The sequence below is a fragment of the Triplophysa dalaica genome, chromosome 21 (assembly GCF_015846415.1).
Source record: "Triplophysa dalaica isolate WHDGS20190420 chromosome 21, ASM1584641v1, whole genome shotgun sequence".
Taxonomy (NCBI): Eukaryota; Metazoa; Chordata; class Actinopteri; order Cypriniformes; family Nemacheilidae; genus Triplophysa; species Triplophysa dalaica.
Window position 1 is genome coordinate 8,666,276 of NC_079562.1, and position 17,670 is coordinate 8,683,945.

At 40.3% G+C, this 17,670-nt stretch overlaps 2 protein-coding genes across 2 annotated transcripts in view; one reads left to right on the forward strand and one right to left on the reverse strand.

Annotated features, from left to right (window-relative positions):
- The window catches only part of nfasca (neurofascin homolog (chicken) a), a 64,407-nt gene extending 56,902 nt beyond the window's left edge, over positions 1-7,505 (reverse strand). The window contains exon 1 of the mRNA XM_056734748.1: positions 7,342-7,505. The gene's annotated coding sequence lies outside the window, so the exon portion shown is untranslated. The remainder of the gene's footprint in view (positions 1-7,341) is intronic.
- Positions 7,506-10,290: 2,785 nt separating this feature from the next.
- The window catches only part of pik3c2b (phosphatidylinositol-4-phosphate 3-kinase, catalytic subunit type 2 beta), a 34,210-nt gene continuing 26,830 nt past the window's right edge, over positions 10,291-17,670 (forward strand). Inside the window, exons 1-4 of the mRNA XM_056734659.1 lie at positions 10,291-11,164; positions 14,445-15,281; positions 15,378-15,478; positions 15,903-16,063. Of these exons, the coding sequence (XP_056590637.1) occupies positions 14,532-15,281; positions 15,378-15,478; positions 15,903-16,063 (1,012 nt within the window). The 5' untranslated portion in view covers positions 10,291-11,164; positions 14,445-14,531. The remainder of the gene's footprint in view (positions 11,165-14,444; positions 15,282-15,377; positions 15,479-15,902; positions 16,064-17,670) is intronic.

Genomic DNA, 17,670 nt, shown 5'->3' on the forward strand with positions numbered 1-17,670 from the left:
TAATCACGCTCCATTCGAAACGCATAGAAACATACAGTGCCATATATATCATGTATTGATGGTGACATAAATCTGTTATGGGTTCCCCTCCCCCAGGTAAGCTCAGCCGTTCTTCATCTTTGTGCATCGTATGTCCCGGCGAGAAAAGTGCTGAGCCATTTTTCATTTAATGTTTCATGCACTCCTCCAATCTGAATCGATGGTGCATTAGGTCATGAGCACCGGAACTACAGTCACCCACATAAAAACTGAAAGGCACTGGCTGTTATGACCTTCGGAACAGCTGTGGTGACACTGACCTTTAGGTTATGGCACCGGAGAAGGACAAATAAACTGTGTGTGTCGTAACCTCGCAAACAGAAAGAGCAATCTTTGTCATCTACCGGCAATCACATTGACAAACGGATCTACTAACATGCCTTAAAAGGAGACACTAGGCTAATTAAAAGCAATGCCAGGACAGGGGATATGAGAAATACAATGAATAAGAAAATGAGATGTTTTGATGGACACCCCGACATTATCAAAGCCTCCTTTCTTGACCTTTGCAAAGATAAGCCATTTAGCAATGCTCAGGATATAGGACTGTCTAAACACATTAGCCGCTAGCCCATGGTGACCCAATTAAAACATCATAAAAGCGGAGCTGCACCGCTAAACAATGTAACCGACGTGATTGAACTGGCCTTTTTTGGCCTAAGGTCAATATTAGCTTGGAGGATGATTTCGTTTTTTTATTGTTGCTTATTTGCTATATGAAAGCAAAACATCTTAGCTTTTTGTAGAGATTTTTACAATTTGTGGTGCTTTATGTCCTTATGACGTATAGCACAATATGTGGCCTCTGGGTAATGTATGGTATTATAGCATAAAAATGACAACAAAATCAGTGAGCTACTCTTTTTTGTAGACTAATGAGTCCATGATTTCATTCAACAAATGTCTGAATGAATAATTAAAGTCTCTTTGTTTTCATTGAGCTCACTACAGGTCACGGATATTCATAAATATATAAATAATTGAAATCGTCCTTAGCCGCTCACATACATAAATTCTAAAAATATTTCCCAACTGATTATTCATTATACTGTAACCATAAGATTTTCCATTTATCATAAGTTGTACTGATTCATAAAAAAGTGACTTGATGGTTTCTTTAACCAAATTAGTGGGAACTGTCATCTCAGAGGCTGGACACTTTCCAGTTCACACCACTGAATGTGCTTTGTGTTGCCAGTGTGCTCACTCTCTAACCACTTTCTGTGCAACGTGATGTACAGATGGGACCTTGTGAAATTTGGCTGGTTTTCCCCCAAAAAACTCACGGCAAACATCTGGCACACGAAATCTGGGCTGCCTGATCATTGAGCAGTAATCGCTGAGGTGAATTGAGACATGAAATGATTTGCGCATAAACTGACTGGAACCTAGAGACGGTATTAGCAGCAGACAATATTCCAAAAGAAATCAGTCTGAATGCTGAGTGGCTAATACAAAAAACATTATTTACTTATTGTCTAGCAGTTGAAGATTGTCTAGTCAATCATTATTTCATGACCTCTCCTGATAACCCACACATATAGTACACATTTGTTATTTTAATTTTTACGATAATAAATGCGTCTCTAACCATGACCTCTATGTCCTAATCATGCCTATCACATCACTATATTTAGCACATTACCCAAAACACTTTACTGTTCCAATCTGGCCTAACCAAAAAGAAATATCAGATCGTTTTCTTCATTTTTTATCTTACCAATCATTCCCTCCCTTAAATGTCAATCTGATCCCCCACTCTTTATTTCTCTCTTTCTTGGCCCACTTTTTTCTTAACAATAGACACAATCGGGCGTCCCCTGAGGGCCCAGGAGGCTGAGTTTAAATATCAAAAGCCCACAATGGACTCCAAGAAGCTGCTCACCCCTGTCCCCCACTGTCCATCTGCTAGTAACGGGAGAAATTAGGGGAGATGGAGAGAGCGCGAGAGAGAAATGACATGTTTGCATCAACGCAGCGACAGACTTTCGTCTCTTGTCCCTTTGCTGCCTATTTCTTATTGTTTTAAACAGCTCAGCCGAGCTCCTCGCCGTCAGCTGTCTAATGATAGTCGTCCAGCGTGACTCCAACCCCCCGAAACACCACCAATCCTCCCTCCCCAGATACACATGATACAAACACACGACACATGAGGACAAAGTATTTTCTTTTTTTCCGACACCTCCCTCCCCTCAAGCCCTCAGGCTCGGGTTTCCCAAAAGGAATGAGTCTTCATTTTTTCACATCATTTTGTTCTGTGGATGACTGAATGACACAGATACAGAAAGCACAATCTCCTGGTAATTGCAGAGCGGCTGTACAATACCGTTGACATAAATAAAGAATCATAAGTCTAATATCTTATGTCCCAAGCGACTTAACGTCATTCCATCTGAAACCGCACTAATAAGAACACAGTGGCCAATTTCAGCTGTCAGACAGTTCTATAGCAGGTCAAATGAGTGTTTTTTTGTTCCTAACCATATCACGCGCTCCTGGAAGTAAGTTATGACAAAACCTCTTCTCATACCCTGACCCCATGGCTTGTTATTTATAATTGAGTTCAACAAACAAATATCAAATTATTGGAGGTTAATTCTGTCATCACTTTTTAAACAAATTTTTAAACAGTGCATGTTATAATTTAGGAAAAAAGCACTACTATTTGTTACTCACCCAACAACCCAAATGCACTTTTTTCTGCACTTTTTATAGACTTTGCCTAAGTTTCAAAACCCAACTATGAATGAGACTGTAACTATGCCTGATTTTTTTCCCATTCCTCGCGTAATCCGACATAGTTTCACATGACCACACCTAACTAACACACATGGGAAATGACATAGCTCACCATATCCATCCCTGTGGCAAAATCTTAGCTTGTTTGTCATTTTCTTCATTGTTTGGGACGACAGGTGTTTTCACCTAGCCAGTTTTTGAAGGGAGATTCCAGGGCTTGCTGGCTGTCTGTGATCCCACGGGATACAAGTATCTAATGATGACCCCACCGCCACCCTTGAACAAGCTGCGATGTGAAAATGTGTCATATAAGATGACTCCATTACTAATTTGAACAGAGCATTATTGATCTTCTATTACGCTAACTTATGTCATCTATAATCTGTTAAAGAACGATTTTACCATATGGTTTTGGATATAGATATTTGATGCGGAACAAATATATTAATTCTGTCGATTTTCTCACTCATGAAAAAAAAAGACCCATTTCAAAGTTCAATTGTCTATTCTCATTCAAACCTCCCAGGATTCAACATGTCCCATCCAATCAGATAAATTTGGAATCTGTGAACCGCAACGAAGGTTCACAAATTCTAGTTAATGGTTACCAATCTCATCTAATGTGCACCGTACAGTCGCCACCTTTTTGTGACTTTTAATGGCTTTCAGCCTACAGAGCAGCTCCCACAAGACTTCAATAGAGCCATGGGGAACTGTAGCTTTAAAGAAAATAAATCTTTATATAAAGATTTCCTGCATTCAGCCATTAACAATACTGTGAATGAAACACTAAAACAAGATCAAAGAGATCTTCTAACCTTTTTCAAATAATGTTTGCTATGTACAATGTTACTCTTGTGTCAACATGTGTGATTAAAGAACTTCTCTGAATGATCTTTTGTTGGTTGGCAAACAATGATATCGCAGACTACTCTGGGGAAAAAACGCATCCACAGTGTGAAAAATCCATCTACCTAAAAAAATTGACAATCAAAGGATAACCAGGGAGTGCTTAATGCATTGACCAGTTTAAAGGAACTCTATATCATAAAAGCATCAATTGCTTTCAGTTTAAATGCATTGATTGAATGCAAAATGTAACTTGCACACGATTCTGATTATGTCACAAAAGTTGATTATTAGTCTCATCGCTGTGCTCACAATTCATGTCACAGACAATATTTGTAGTGCTATCCACGCTTAATTTATGCGATTAATCTATTACAGCAGTTCCTTAGGGGGAACTTTGCCCCTGATGCATACGAATGACCCAGCGCTTCAGAAGCCTCTGCAGGTGCAGATGAGACACATGGGTTCACAGGACCAGTGGGCTGCCTGTGGGGTGGAGGGCAGGCACCATGTACACCGTCACCGTCAGAGACAGCGCAGCTATATAAGGAAGCCGATGACTAATGGATTATGAATGCACCCAAAATTGACCTTGAATGCATTTTATTACATTTTATGCACATGTAACTTAAAACGCATCATTCGGATGACCATCCCAACAACAGATTAAAGGGCACCAAACTAAAAATGAGGAGCAAAATACTTAATGCACTACTACCTGCAAAGCTTTGATGTTATACATCAAAAAAACAGAGACATAAAAAGTCATTGTTGGAACGGCAGAGGTGAGCACTTCCACAGATCAAACAGAACATGATAGGATGTCTGATATTGCACTTTGGGTGAGGCTGTGACGCTTGCAAATACAATTATAGAAAATGTTGTACATTTAAGGATGTCTTCGGATAGTTACCTACTGAGCTATGATTAAATATACTGTATGTGCATCAGACTGGAAGATCTTAATAAGGATTTAACATTGAGCCAGGAATCGAGATGCATGGGTTGCTTCATGATATAATGGAATTAATGAACAATTTCTGCTGTCTCATGACAGTGACATAACGCAGACCATGAAAATGAATCCATCAGTTACAATTCTGTGCACTCCCTAATCTAACTATCAAAGTCCACATTTATAAGACCTCTAATGTATCCAGCAAGTTGTTTATGTACCGAGAAAAAATCAATTGAGTTGCAGCTAGTCATCTGCCCTTCGTGTTCTTCTACTGCCTGAAATCTGTAACTATCAATTGGCTTGACTCAGCTGAACTCAGACGAGGAGCACTTCAGGGGCTATAACAATCTTCTATACGGATCCATCGAAGCACAGACGTACAGCCCTGGAGCCGTCTCCAAAAACACACGGCTCCCAAATAAACCCAAATGTTTTGCACAATTAGAGACACAAATATGACAGTGCCTGATAAAGCCCTGCATCATATTTGGTTAGTCAAATATCAGAGGTTGTCATTCCACTATGCAACAGCAAAAATGGGCACTGGGCCAGACTCTTATGGTCCGCTCTTCCAGACGCACCTCTCTCACCCCCCTTACAGAAAGATGCTGTTTCATAGTTATAAATAGTGATCTGGAAGCAATAGCCAGGGAAGTAAAAGGTGAACCTATCGCTGTAGTGTGGGAAACCTGAGAGATGGTGAATTTGAGCTATGGAGGTGGGGAAAAGTGGGAATGTTATTGTAGGACCGGAATGAAATATGTGAGACTGATCTGTGTCACGTCTTGGCCTTATTTCAACGCAAATACGTCCTTAGAACATCTATTATGTAGAATGTGAATCTGTCTTTTTAAATAACTAAAAGAAACCAGATGAATCTTCCAGGTATGCAACCAAAGCAGAGGTATTTAGATTCATTTGACTAAAATGAGGGTTTGTTCGCATTTAAAGTTTCCTTTAGTGGCAGAAGGGTCCAGAAGAGAATAGCAGGTTTCACTAATGCGATTTTAATTGCACGCTCAATGTGAGCATCCACAGGGTTGCTTCATCAACATGTTGCCAAATAAAAGGATTTCTTCAAAATTTGCCATATGGCAGAAATACCTCTGTAGGTAAATGGGGTGAGGTGTTTATGACCAAACCTCTTGTTTAGTTTCTCTAAAACACTTGCTTATTACTTTTCATAATATAACGTGCTTTGCTAACAATATTTGTGCATTATTACCTTACAACAATATAACAAGAATATAATCTTATCCAGCCTAGCAATGGAAAGTGAGAAAGTGGGAAATGTAAAGTGAGTAGAATATCAGCATCTAGTGGTGACTTTAAGTAACTGCATTTTAGGAAAGATCTTGAACTGGATTTGATCTTAGGTTGGATCCAAAAGGTACAATCTACCTTATTAAAATAGCATTAGAGATGGAATAATACATGCACTGATATTACATCATCATACTTTGATTTTGATTCAATCTCTACTTCACTTTGTGAAGTAACACACTTGTTTTACTCAGTAAAAATGCTACGTTTTATATACAACAGTGAGAAATCTAACATTTATATCATTCCGATTAAAATTCATTTATGTGCTCTCTGCATTCCATCAAAATAGCCAAATGTATGGTTGCCTGGTTGCCAAAAGACTGGACAAAACAGATCACATTTCACAAACAGCTGCGTTGAATACTTGCATGAATGATGGGATCATTCAGACCATGGTCCAGCTCGGTGGGAACATGGGGACAGGCCAGGTCACATGGCCACAGATATTATCTGATGTGGGAAGCTTTTGCATCTTTAATTCATGATGGAAAGAAATTAGTTTGGTAGGTGGGTTATTCAGCTGCTTTGAGTTTGCTGCAGTCAACAATAATAAATAGAACCTAACCTCTGCAGACCCACACATGCACATACATGTAGAGTTAAAGTCAAGAGGAAATTTCTTAAAAAGCCAAATTAGAGTGTCAGAATATTACTCATCAATATTAAACGGAGCTGTACTTCCCTTTCTCCACAAGGGCATATGGGTAAAGGATAGACGGATGGCCATAAGGATGGGCAGAGTTCTGACTGGATGAGATTAAGGCCTACAACATTTCACCCTGTCTGTTACATGTCCAATATAAAATACATAAAATAATAATGCATACTGTTTATTTGTGAATAATAGAATGCCAGAATTATATTAAACATCATCATGATAAAACTTAGCAGTTTACACAGGCCAAACCCATCCTCATCATGCACTAAAAAGCAACATTTACCCACCAAATTTGTATTCCCCTAATCTAATTTCTTGATCATAAACAATGTGCATTGAAAAGGAGACCTAAATTGGTGAAACGATGATAGTTTCACTCCTTGGACAACATCTTGGACCAACATGCAGCTGCGTCGGCCTCGAAACCAAATAACTTAACCTGATCGCCGTAATAACAAGAAATCAACATTTAACAGCTTGTGCCTCTAAGTGAATATGGGTTTACATAAATATCTGCCATTTTATCAGATGCTGGCAGTATCTTCCGTTTAAAAAGGCTGTCGTCATTTGCGCAGAGCAGGAGAAACAAGACCGCATCGCTCGGAGATGCGCAGAGAGGCTGAAACACACGGGGATTACACGACTCGTGTTTACTGAGACAGCACCAGCATTAAAGACAGCTCAAATCTAGTCCTTTCTATCGGCCGCAGGTCTGGTTTTATCTCCTGTGCTTCTGAATCGCATCAAGCAGTGATAACATTTTCTCGCTTACCTGTGTTGATGCTGGTTCAGCCACATATGATGCGGTCGGGTTCTCCCACACGCGCAGTGCATTCAGCGGCTCTCGGGTAATGCGGTAGAAGGCTGGTGATATCCTCCCCTTGCTTCGCGCTGTCCGTGAGTCCGTTTCAGCAGAGCGCGCACACGTTTCCCACGCTCGCTCCTGTCTGTAGGAAAGTGTGATTCGGGATAGGGAGCGCCTCCGAATACAGCTGGACAGGTGTTCTGGAAGCGCACGATCATCTGCATTCATGCTGCACTTGAACAACGTCACAGAAAGTAAATCACGCGATTAATGCATTTATGACCAACAAAAACACAATAAGAACAAGTGCATTATCTTAGTGTATATTAGGGATTATGTAAACATTACGGGAAGGCTACATAGTGTAAAGGCAAAGACAAACAGATAACCTATTTTACAACTAGTTTTGTTTAGTAGTGTGAAGTATTGGAGTTAATGTACTTAGTTACTATACTTAAGAATATTTTTGGCTACTTTGTACTTCTACTGAGTATTAAAGATATTAGCAGCTTTTACTCTCTACTTGACTACATTTTTGAACAAGAATATGTACTTTTTACTCCACTACATTTGTAATGAATAATGCAATTACACATTACATTTTGCTTGGCACATATCATTCTTTTGCGGCAGTTTATTTTTGATACAGAAGAATTATTATTGCCATATACGGGGCATTGAAGGTACTATATTTTGTGGGTTTTACTCTTACTTACTAAAATCTTGTCAAACTAGTTTTTTTTGAATACCGGTGCATTATCAATTATCAATGGGTTAGGGTTATCAATGTCAATCACTGGCGGTTTATATGTGAAAGAAGGACATGACTGCAGCTGATGATGAGGCCAAAACCAGCATATCCAGTTCTTTGACTTTTTAATTTGATTTACGTTATTTTATTTATCCGTTGTGTTGAAGAAACCTTTATAAGAGTTTGGTTTATTATGAGCACTTATGCTTAAATGAGACTTGATTGTTTGTAATTGATGTAGGTTATGGTGTCGACCATAACAGTCGACCGTTCAGTCTTATTTTGATTTAAGAAAATAAATGTGATTGCTCTTCTCACAAATCAACTGTTTCTTGTCTTTCACTGACATGTCTCTTAAGTGTTGAGGACTAGTGCTGCTTTGAGCCTACATTCAGTACAAGTGAAATACTCAAGTACTGTTCAATTCAGATACTCTAAGGCTGTTACGGAAGTAATTTTTCAATTGGTGACTTGTAACTTGTAATGGAGTAGTTTCCGCTGCAAGGTATCTGAAAACAAAAACTTTGATGGGACAAGGCCTCATCTGCTTGACAATGAAACATGTTAATAGTGTTGAAGTATTTTTATTTTTGGGAGTTTATAAATTAGGAAAACAATATCCAAATCTATTCAGAAGATAATTTAAGGGACCTGTAGTTTTCTTTGTTAAAACTCTATTAAGATCTCAAGCGTGAGCGGTTGGATGTGCTTTTCTTCCTATATCAATACGAGCATATTTAGAATATTTACTAAATACTTTAAAGCAGTGGTCACCAACCCTGCTCCTGGAGATCGACCGTCCTGCTGACTGTAGCTCCAACCCTGCTTCAGCACACCTGTCTGTAATTATCAAGCAAACCTGAACACCTTGATTAGATAGTTCAGGTGTGTTTGATTGGGGTTAGAGCTGAAATCTTCAGGACGGTCGATCTCAAAGAGTAGGGTTGGTGACCACTGCTTTAAAGTAACCATTAGACCTTGGGAAACATTCGGCAGTGTCTTTCACTTAGAATACAGAATAGAAAGAAAAGGATAGAAAGGAAAACTGAAATAAAAGAAACACTGACTTCACAATGTTTTTATATACGGTCAATAATCCTGGTACCACATATGCACAGCGTACATGTATATTACAAGTATAGACCAATACGAATCGAAAAAATGTGCATACAGAAGTTTCATGTTCACTTAATGACAGTCCACCGGGGACTGGCAAATCTAATCTTGTATTCAGGGTGCAGTTTTGGTTTCAGGCTCCTCAGCCTAGCAAAAGTCAATCCTGCATACTAAACCTTGAAGACAAAGGATTGCACTACTATTTCAACATTACACACACAAATGCCAGACAGTTACAAACTTTGCTGTGACGGATTGAATACGAAGTTAACTTCTCAGTACTTTGCTGTCAATATTTGCACATCTTTTGAACAAAGATCATACACTCTTGGTCAAACTTGAGTTAGCTGTTGAGTAAGTGTGCGCATGACACTTTGGTGTGTCAAACCGTGTGGGGATATAACGCCTCATGTGGCCATAAAGGGCATCACATCTATAGTACATTTCATCTTTGCTTAACTAAACAAAAATGCACTAAAAATGACGATAGTATTAGTATGCCATTGTAAAAAACTACACAAGCTGTTGTACACAGTGCAGTGCTGTACTAATGGAAGATGTTTCCACCACATATCTGTACCTTCATATGTGTGAGACAATTATATCGAGTACATTAACATTTATTAATTTGGCAGACGCTTTGTATAAAAGCGAGTTACAAGTTTGAGATCATAGAAACATTTTGACAACATGCCAAACAGTACCGTAAATTTAAAAGGTCATGCTAGATGCTACTAGGAGGATTAAAGCTGGGGTATAATTTCAGATACACTGTAGCATCAGACACTTCAACAAGTTAATATGCGCAATAACTAATTTGTCCCTCTAGATAATTAGATGTGCGCTTTATAAATAGAAAACCTGTTAATCAGTCTGATAAATGGTTTCAGCGGTGTAGGAGATTGACAGATGGCTGTTACCAAGAGATGGCGCTGTTGTCTCATTTAAAATACGTGGGAACATTTTTACCAATGCTTGCGTCGCTCAACGTATAAAATTAAAGTTGTTTTGAACCAGGTGTGATGTGATAATGAAACGCATTGGAATTTGCTGAACAATGCTAACGAGATAAATATGGGAGCGCCAGACCTAAGGAGTGTTTTCACTCAGAAAGTAACGTTAACAGGTAAAATGCTTCATGGCCTGTGCCTGTTGTAATTTACACAACTTTTACTCCAGAATGTGGAGATTCTTTGACCCAAATATGAACCCACTTGCAATGGGATTTGAGCGAAAGGCACGCACTTTTAAAAGGATTATTAACTCGTTTAACCTCTGGGGGATTCTTGTTTGGCTTCATATTTTTCCAGAAATGTTTTATCGTGTATGTCTAGCTTTAGCTGACAACTGCTTTTATAATTGTAATTGTCAGGGTTTCTACAAAATGTATGTATTTTGTGATCCTGTGGCGGGTTTTAAAACTCTTTAGCTGGATAGTGGGTCGGAGACTAGTTCACCTCGACCAGCAGCCCTTAACAAAGATGATTAAATTGTAATCTTTTCAGATGTATTTAGCAGACAGGAAACATTGTAGCACTCCACTGCAGTCTGTCAGGCGTAATGGGATGCTGTCGCATGAACGGTCCAACAGAGACCGCCATTGTTCCTCTATAACTGCGTATCTTCTCTCCACACGTCCTCCAATGAGAGCGACGTGTCGTGAGCTTTGACTGAGAAGAAGCGAAAACCACAGCAAGCGAGTCGCCGATCACACAACCCGGTCAATCGACCGCGAGAGTGAGATGAAGGAGCGTGACTCTCGTACGGATTAAAAGCGACGCGTTTGTGATCTTCACACGATCATTTGCACGGGGCACCGGAAACCGTCGTCTGATTGGAATTGATAAAGAGTAATTCAGCGCACCGATCACCCCGATAATATACGAGGACTATGATACAGACGCTGGAGAGGCCGTCCACACGGTATGTGATGAGCGCTCCCATTTACTATCACTCAGACCGCTCTTACAAGGGCATATTCAACACAATTAGCTGTTTGACTGCATTTACTGTCCGTTTTAAATCATTCACCTTGATCTCGGTTTCCTAACATGACATGGAACATTGTAGCATTGCTCTGAATGTGACATTTAATAGCAGCGTTACTCGTTTTAAGACCTTCACCGCCGCGATTTTTGCTGTCGAGTGTATCGTTTCCAGAACAACGTGCTTTTGTATATAAACTTGACAAGTTTGAGCTTCAGACTTCTAGTAACGCTGTATTCAGAGAGAATTGTTTAGTTTGACGGTCTGTATCATTGATGGATCTTGGATGTATCAAAATAAGATTTGGAAATGTTATGTAGATCTCATGTTTCTTATTTTCATATAAAATATGTGTGAAGTCAAGGATATGTGATGTAAACATAATGGTTCGTGATGGCGTCTGTTGCTACGCAATGATTCGATGTATTGCGTATGTTAAACTCGTGGCGTACACTCTGCACGGGTCAAAACTCAAAACATGTCTCGCAGTATTCACAAAACAGCTTTCACAGCTCAAGAATTGCTTGACTTGTGGTTTAAAATGATTCACCAAATTGCTAAACAACGTTTTTTTAACTAATTTAGATGAGTGGAGGTTTATGCATCTGAAATGCGTAACAAATCACAGTATCATGCAGTGTTTATGTATACCACAACTTAACGCTATCCAACAGTAACATAACCTTAGATATTAGGTGTTTTACAAATATAATCTCTTAGAATCAGTCCCTTGTTTTAGTGTGCACGCTTCATTTCAACGGGACTAGTTTTACTTCAAAACATTGACCTGTTTCAAGTCTTCTTGTGTGCAAAATATCACACGTTGTATCTCTGAAACCACCCACACATGTACGCTAGAAGCAGTATGTGGGGAAGCAAGACCTGCATGGCTGGAGAAACAAAAGCAACAATTAAGGTTTTCATCGAATCCAACATCACTATTGAAACAGGAACTGGAAAATCCATTTCAACTGTGCAGAACTCCAAAAGGACTCTGTCTTCAAAGACATTCTTGTCCCGGGTTCTTGGTTACTTGCAACAGGTCAGAGGTGCCACGCGTTTGGTTGAGTCACCTTCCTGTGGGATTTGTGGTTTGTGTGGTCTGCCGTACATAACTCCTTATTTTGGGATGTTAGCACGAGGTCTGGGTTTTACAGTTACTTGGTCCATTCAAAGTATGTTTTGCATACTTAATAATCCAAAACCCACAAATTTGACTATCAACATTGTTATACTTCAGACGCCCACTGTCAAACTTTTGCTGAATTTAGACCGAATGTGGGCAACCATCTGCCTGTCAGATTAGTGTAAGTTGATCTTGTGGTCTTTGTACCAATGGTAAGGGTGGGAAACCCACATAAGTAGAGATGTATGATGATGGAAGACCTCCCCACACGGTACAAGCCGCAACGCAAGTCTTGATCAGCTGGTAGTAGCATATGCAAGAACCTTGGGCTTGGAAGGAGCCGTGTGATATTTGTTGGTGGGTGGGTATGTTGGGGGAGGGGTGTAACTAAGGGACATGGATGACAGCGGCCTCTTTGTCTTGGACTCTCAGAGCCGTGTGAACGTGTCTGAGTTGGCCCTGCCTCACGTGACGTGGCTGCCCTCACTCCTCCCTGTCCTTTGTTCGGCCAATCTGGGAGCCACCCCTGGTTGAATGGGATTATATCCCAGTAGGGGATTGATTCCGGGGGCCTGTATCTGGCTGGCCCGGGGTCCCTGTAGAACAATGCAGATCCAGCCTCCTTGCCATCCCTAATGTCTTACTGCTCCCCTCCGGCCAAACTCTGCATATGAAGCCCACGGGAGGCCGGTGTTCTTGGGAATGTAGGAGCACCTCAAAAAGGCTCAAAAAGGCTGTCTAGATGAAGATGCATAGATGTTTTGTCTGCAGCCGTCTGAGAAAGGTGGTAACAAACATCTGGTTTGTTTTTGACCAAGTCTTTAGATTGTTCAAGTCCTTAACTTCTAAATCTGATGGTAAAATCAAAGGTTAACATTGGGCACCAGGGAAGCTTTGCCTGCAATGGAATCCATTTTGCGCTACTTAACTGCATTTTTAAAACAATATGTAGAAATTGAAAGTGACCTAATAAACAGTGTCTTTACCTTTTTTTATAGGAAACTCTTCAGTGATATTCAGAGGCATACCGTTTTTTGGGATGCTTGCAAGAAGTCAAAATGTGGAACGTAAGGGAATGTATATTAAACAGATGCTTCTCCCCATGTGTCCCCTCTCTCTTTTGTTCTAGTGCCATTCTTTTGGCAGAGGGTGTGAGAGTTTCCTACAGTTGTGTTTGTGGGCGGAGTTTCAAGACCTTCGCTACGTTTGCCGGATTACAAAGGAAAGAGGTCACAAGGAGTCAAACTGTAGTGTAAAACCACTGTTAAACTTCTGTCACATTTGATTTGTTTAAATTGAAGCCTATTAGGTGAGATTGAGCCATAGCCCATAAAGTTTTATACACTGGGTAAATTGGTCTAACAATGAACACACTGGTGTGTAGGATCACTACAGTTATACAGTATTCACATTACAAAAACAACTGCTTGGCTTTAGACCTCCTCCACCTGTAGCCGTTGTCCATTATGTAAGTCTAAATGACCACCAAGTCCATAGATTTTTTGCCTGTATTGGGAGGCTTCTGTCACACAACATGTGGCGTTAGTTTGATCGAATGCTGGTTTAAACTCAGTTGAGCAGCATTTTTCAGCAGGTTGCCAGGTCGATTTTGGTTTTTAAACTAAATCTCAGTCCAGCTGTGGCTACACAGGGACAGCCTTTTTCGACTTCTGATGTATGAGAACTGATGCTGTATTGATGAGTCTGATAAAAGAGCGATGGGGAAGATCAGCCTGGCTCTGTGTTTTGCAGAGTAAGCAAAGACAATAAGAACTAGATGATCAGAGCCAAAGACTAATCAAATTCAGATCTACACATGTGGAATTCTCTAAATGCGGATCTTTGGTGCAAATGCATAAAATCCATTGTATAAATAAACCCAAAGGTTTTCATCTACGTTTTTGGTTGCTGCCCATATACGCAGGGATTTGCATAGATAATTCACATTCTGAAAGTCTAGTGTGACCGCATAATTAGCTGTAAACCAAAAAAAGGGGGTTTTATACAGACTCCAGATGATACAATCTCTATTTAGCAATAACATGTGTTTCTTGTTCCTGTTCTTCATCTCTTTGTTTTATCTCCTAACAGAGCCTAATGAGTCGGGTGTGGAACCCCTAGTGCGGTCCGGCTCCTTTCTGCGTTCATCTAGTGCACCGTGGCGTCCCCTAAAGGAATATGTCCGCAGCACAGACGCAAAATGATCAGGAGCAGCGATGGGGCTGTCTGGAATCTCTGGGTCTCAGCCAGAGGGAACTGGTCCTAGCAGAAGCACTCCAGATGGAGTATGATGCCCTCGCCCTCCACCGGCAGGACAAGGGCCCGGCGAGTACACTACCCCCAGACACCAGAAAATCATCTCCATCGAGGAGCGAGCCCTCTTTGCCCAGACGTGTTCCAAGCCCTCCTTGGAATAACTGTCAGCAGGGCGTGTCAGGATCGGATCCTGCGCTCAGCCAAGTTCAACCCGAGGTGTCAAACTTATCGAGATCGGGAGAAGAGTTTAGTAAGGAACCTCGATACATCTTAGATGAATGGGAGAACGATTTTGAGGGAACCTCACAGTTGCTATCGAAAGGGCTTCCACCACCCGATGAGCCTCCACCTGTACCACCCAGAAATCCCATCCCGCAGAATGATTCCTTCATTGTCCGTCGAAGCCCAGCTCCACGGGATGTGAACTTGTATACTCCTGAGGTGGATAAGCCCAAGCTTTCCTTCGGAGATGCTCTGAATTATGATAATTTAAATGACTCTCTAAGCAAGCTGAATGGGGATTGGCCTTCACCTCAAGGAAGAAGAGCAAATGGGGAGAAATCGGGAAAGGCGGTGGCTCGAAGCAACACCCTTCCTCCTCAGGTTCCCCCTCGCACTTATGTTCCAGGGCAGAAGAGCACTAGAGGCCAGCGCAGAGTATCCGTTAATCCGGTGAGTGTTCTCAGGGCCAAGCTCCTGTCAACTCAATTGTTTTTTACAAAGACAAGGTTTAAATGTTTAATTTACATTCAAATGCATGTCCTGTAGGTATCTTTGGGGTCCAGGTCAAGTGGTTTTGGCTATGAACTCTTTCAGGTGTCTGAAGAAAGAGATGAGGAAGTGGCTGCTTTCTGTCACGTACTTGACTTGTGAGTTACTGCTCTTTAAGAGTTTCTTACCAATATTTTTAGTAATGTGTTATTAATTTGACAATAAATGAGTATGAACCGAGACCGGGGACCACAAAACCAGTCTTAAGTGTTATACAACGCCTGAAAGCTGAATATATAATGTTTGGTTTGTTGGGATAGGACTATATTTGAACGAGATGCAACTATTTGAAAATCTGGAATCTCAGGGTGCAAAAAATCTAAGTATTAATTGAACATGATCTTAATATCCTAATGATTTTTTACAAAAGAAAAATCATTTTGACCATACAATTTATCATAATGGCTATCACTTCAAATATACCTGCGCTACTTTTTTGTGGTTCAAGGTCACAAATGTTTACAGTGAGTAAGCTCTGAAACCTTTTCTTATAGATGAATGCATTGTTTACTGTTTTGACAGGCTGCGATCGGCATACCCGTGTAGCGACAGCTCTAAAAATGCAGGCTTTGTTTGGAGCCCATGCGTCACGCAGGACGAACTACAGCAGGGACTGGGGGTCAGCATTAAGGTCACGGTTAACAGTGATCACTTCAGAGAACCACTCACCTTCTCTTGTGATGGTAAGAACCAAACAATTACATTTGTTATAGCCTAACAATACAGTTAGTCCAATACAAAACTATTAGTTTCAGATATTTAAAAATTCAATATCCGTTGTGTCGACAATGTGGACTTTTTTTTTTCATCGGATCCTAAATCTTTGTAGAAGGCATCATAGAATCTCATCTGAAAAACTGGAGAGGCTTTGGCCCCTGAATTCTCTTAATAGCATTACACTGAATAGGCGTTCTGCCAGCCATCTGTTTTGTGTACTCTATTAAAAGAGGCAGCTTTTCATTCACTTGCTTGCAGGAACACTCACAGTCCACCCACAAACACGCACGGACAGATATGGCCTCATGTGGAGAGATTCGAGAGTACTGAACATGTTTTCCCAATCACTTATTCACTGCACTTGATTTTCTTTTGTTTTGTGTCATTTGGAATGATTTCCCTCTCGTATTGTGGCAGCGTGCCACCGTATGATGAGCCATTTTAACTTGAACTGCTCAATCTTCAAATGTGTATAACAGCTTTAAGTATATACACTAATGGGAATCTCTCCAAAATGTTTGATAACTGGATCAGAAGTGGAGTGCACCGACACAGACTTGGTTACGCTTCAGTCAGGCAGTATCAAAATTGGTCTACAAATGGCTTGCTTTACCTGTATATTTCCTTCATACTGGCATAGATGGAGGTATTTTAACAATATGTAGCCAAAATGGCTTATTTTGTCAGTGATACACATTTAGGCATTTCCTCATAATTTACATTTCTCTTTCCTGCACACTCCATTTTACCCTCTCTGAACTTGGCCATCATTTTATGTGACTCCATTATCACATCAGACCTAACCTAAAAAATGAAATAAGTCTGTCCTCGTGTTCTGAGAGAGATGTACAGTTCATTACTATGAGAGTAGATGAGATATGAGGTGAGAGATAGAGGGGCGTTTGCTCAGACACAACCTCCTACTGTGGCTGCACTGCAGTGCATTTGCCCTGTTAGGGTGTTAAAGGAAGGGTGGAGGGAAGGGTAACGTTTTTTTCTGGTTCATCTCTACCTCTGCTGTGTGTAGTGACAAACATTTCTGTTTTCTTTGTGTTATTCACTGTTTTCGTTCAGATCAGTAGGTGCTTATGAGCTGTTTCTGGGTCATATGGTGACGTGTGTGTTTCCAGTAAAGTCAGCACAGTTATGTCACTAATTTATGACCTCTTATTGATCTAACTGTAGATGAACCAATACTTAAGAGACGCTCTGCACTCCCTTTTTTTTGTTGCCCTGCCTAAATCTGTTGCTTTTGGTCACCATGTGATTAAAAAGTCTTCTTTTGGGAAGTGAAATGACGAAGTAGAATTTATATAGATATTTATATATAAAAAGGATGTCTATGATTACAAAAAGTAATTTTGGATCAGTTAATTTACAGACCAATACTCTTAAAGGGATAGTTCACCTAAAAATGAAAATTCTGTCATTTATACGCACTCTTGTCATTTCAAACCTCTAAGACTTTCTTTCTTGCACGGAACATAAAAGATATTTTGAATAAAGTTGAACTGAACAGCCGGCACCCATTCATTTCTGTTGCATGGACACAAAACCAATGTAAGTGAATGGG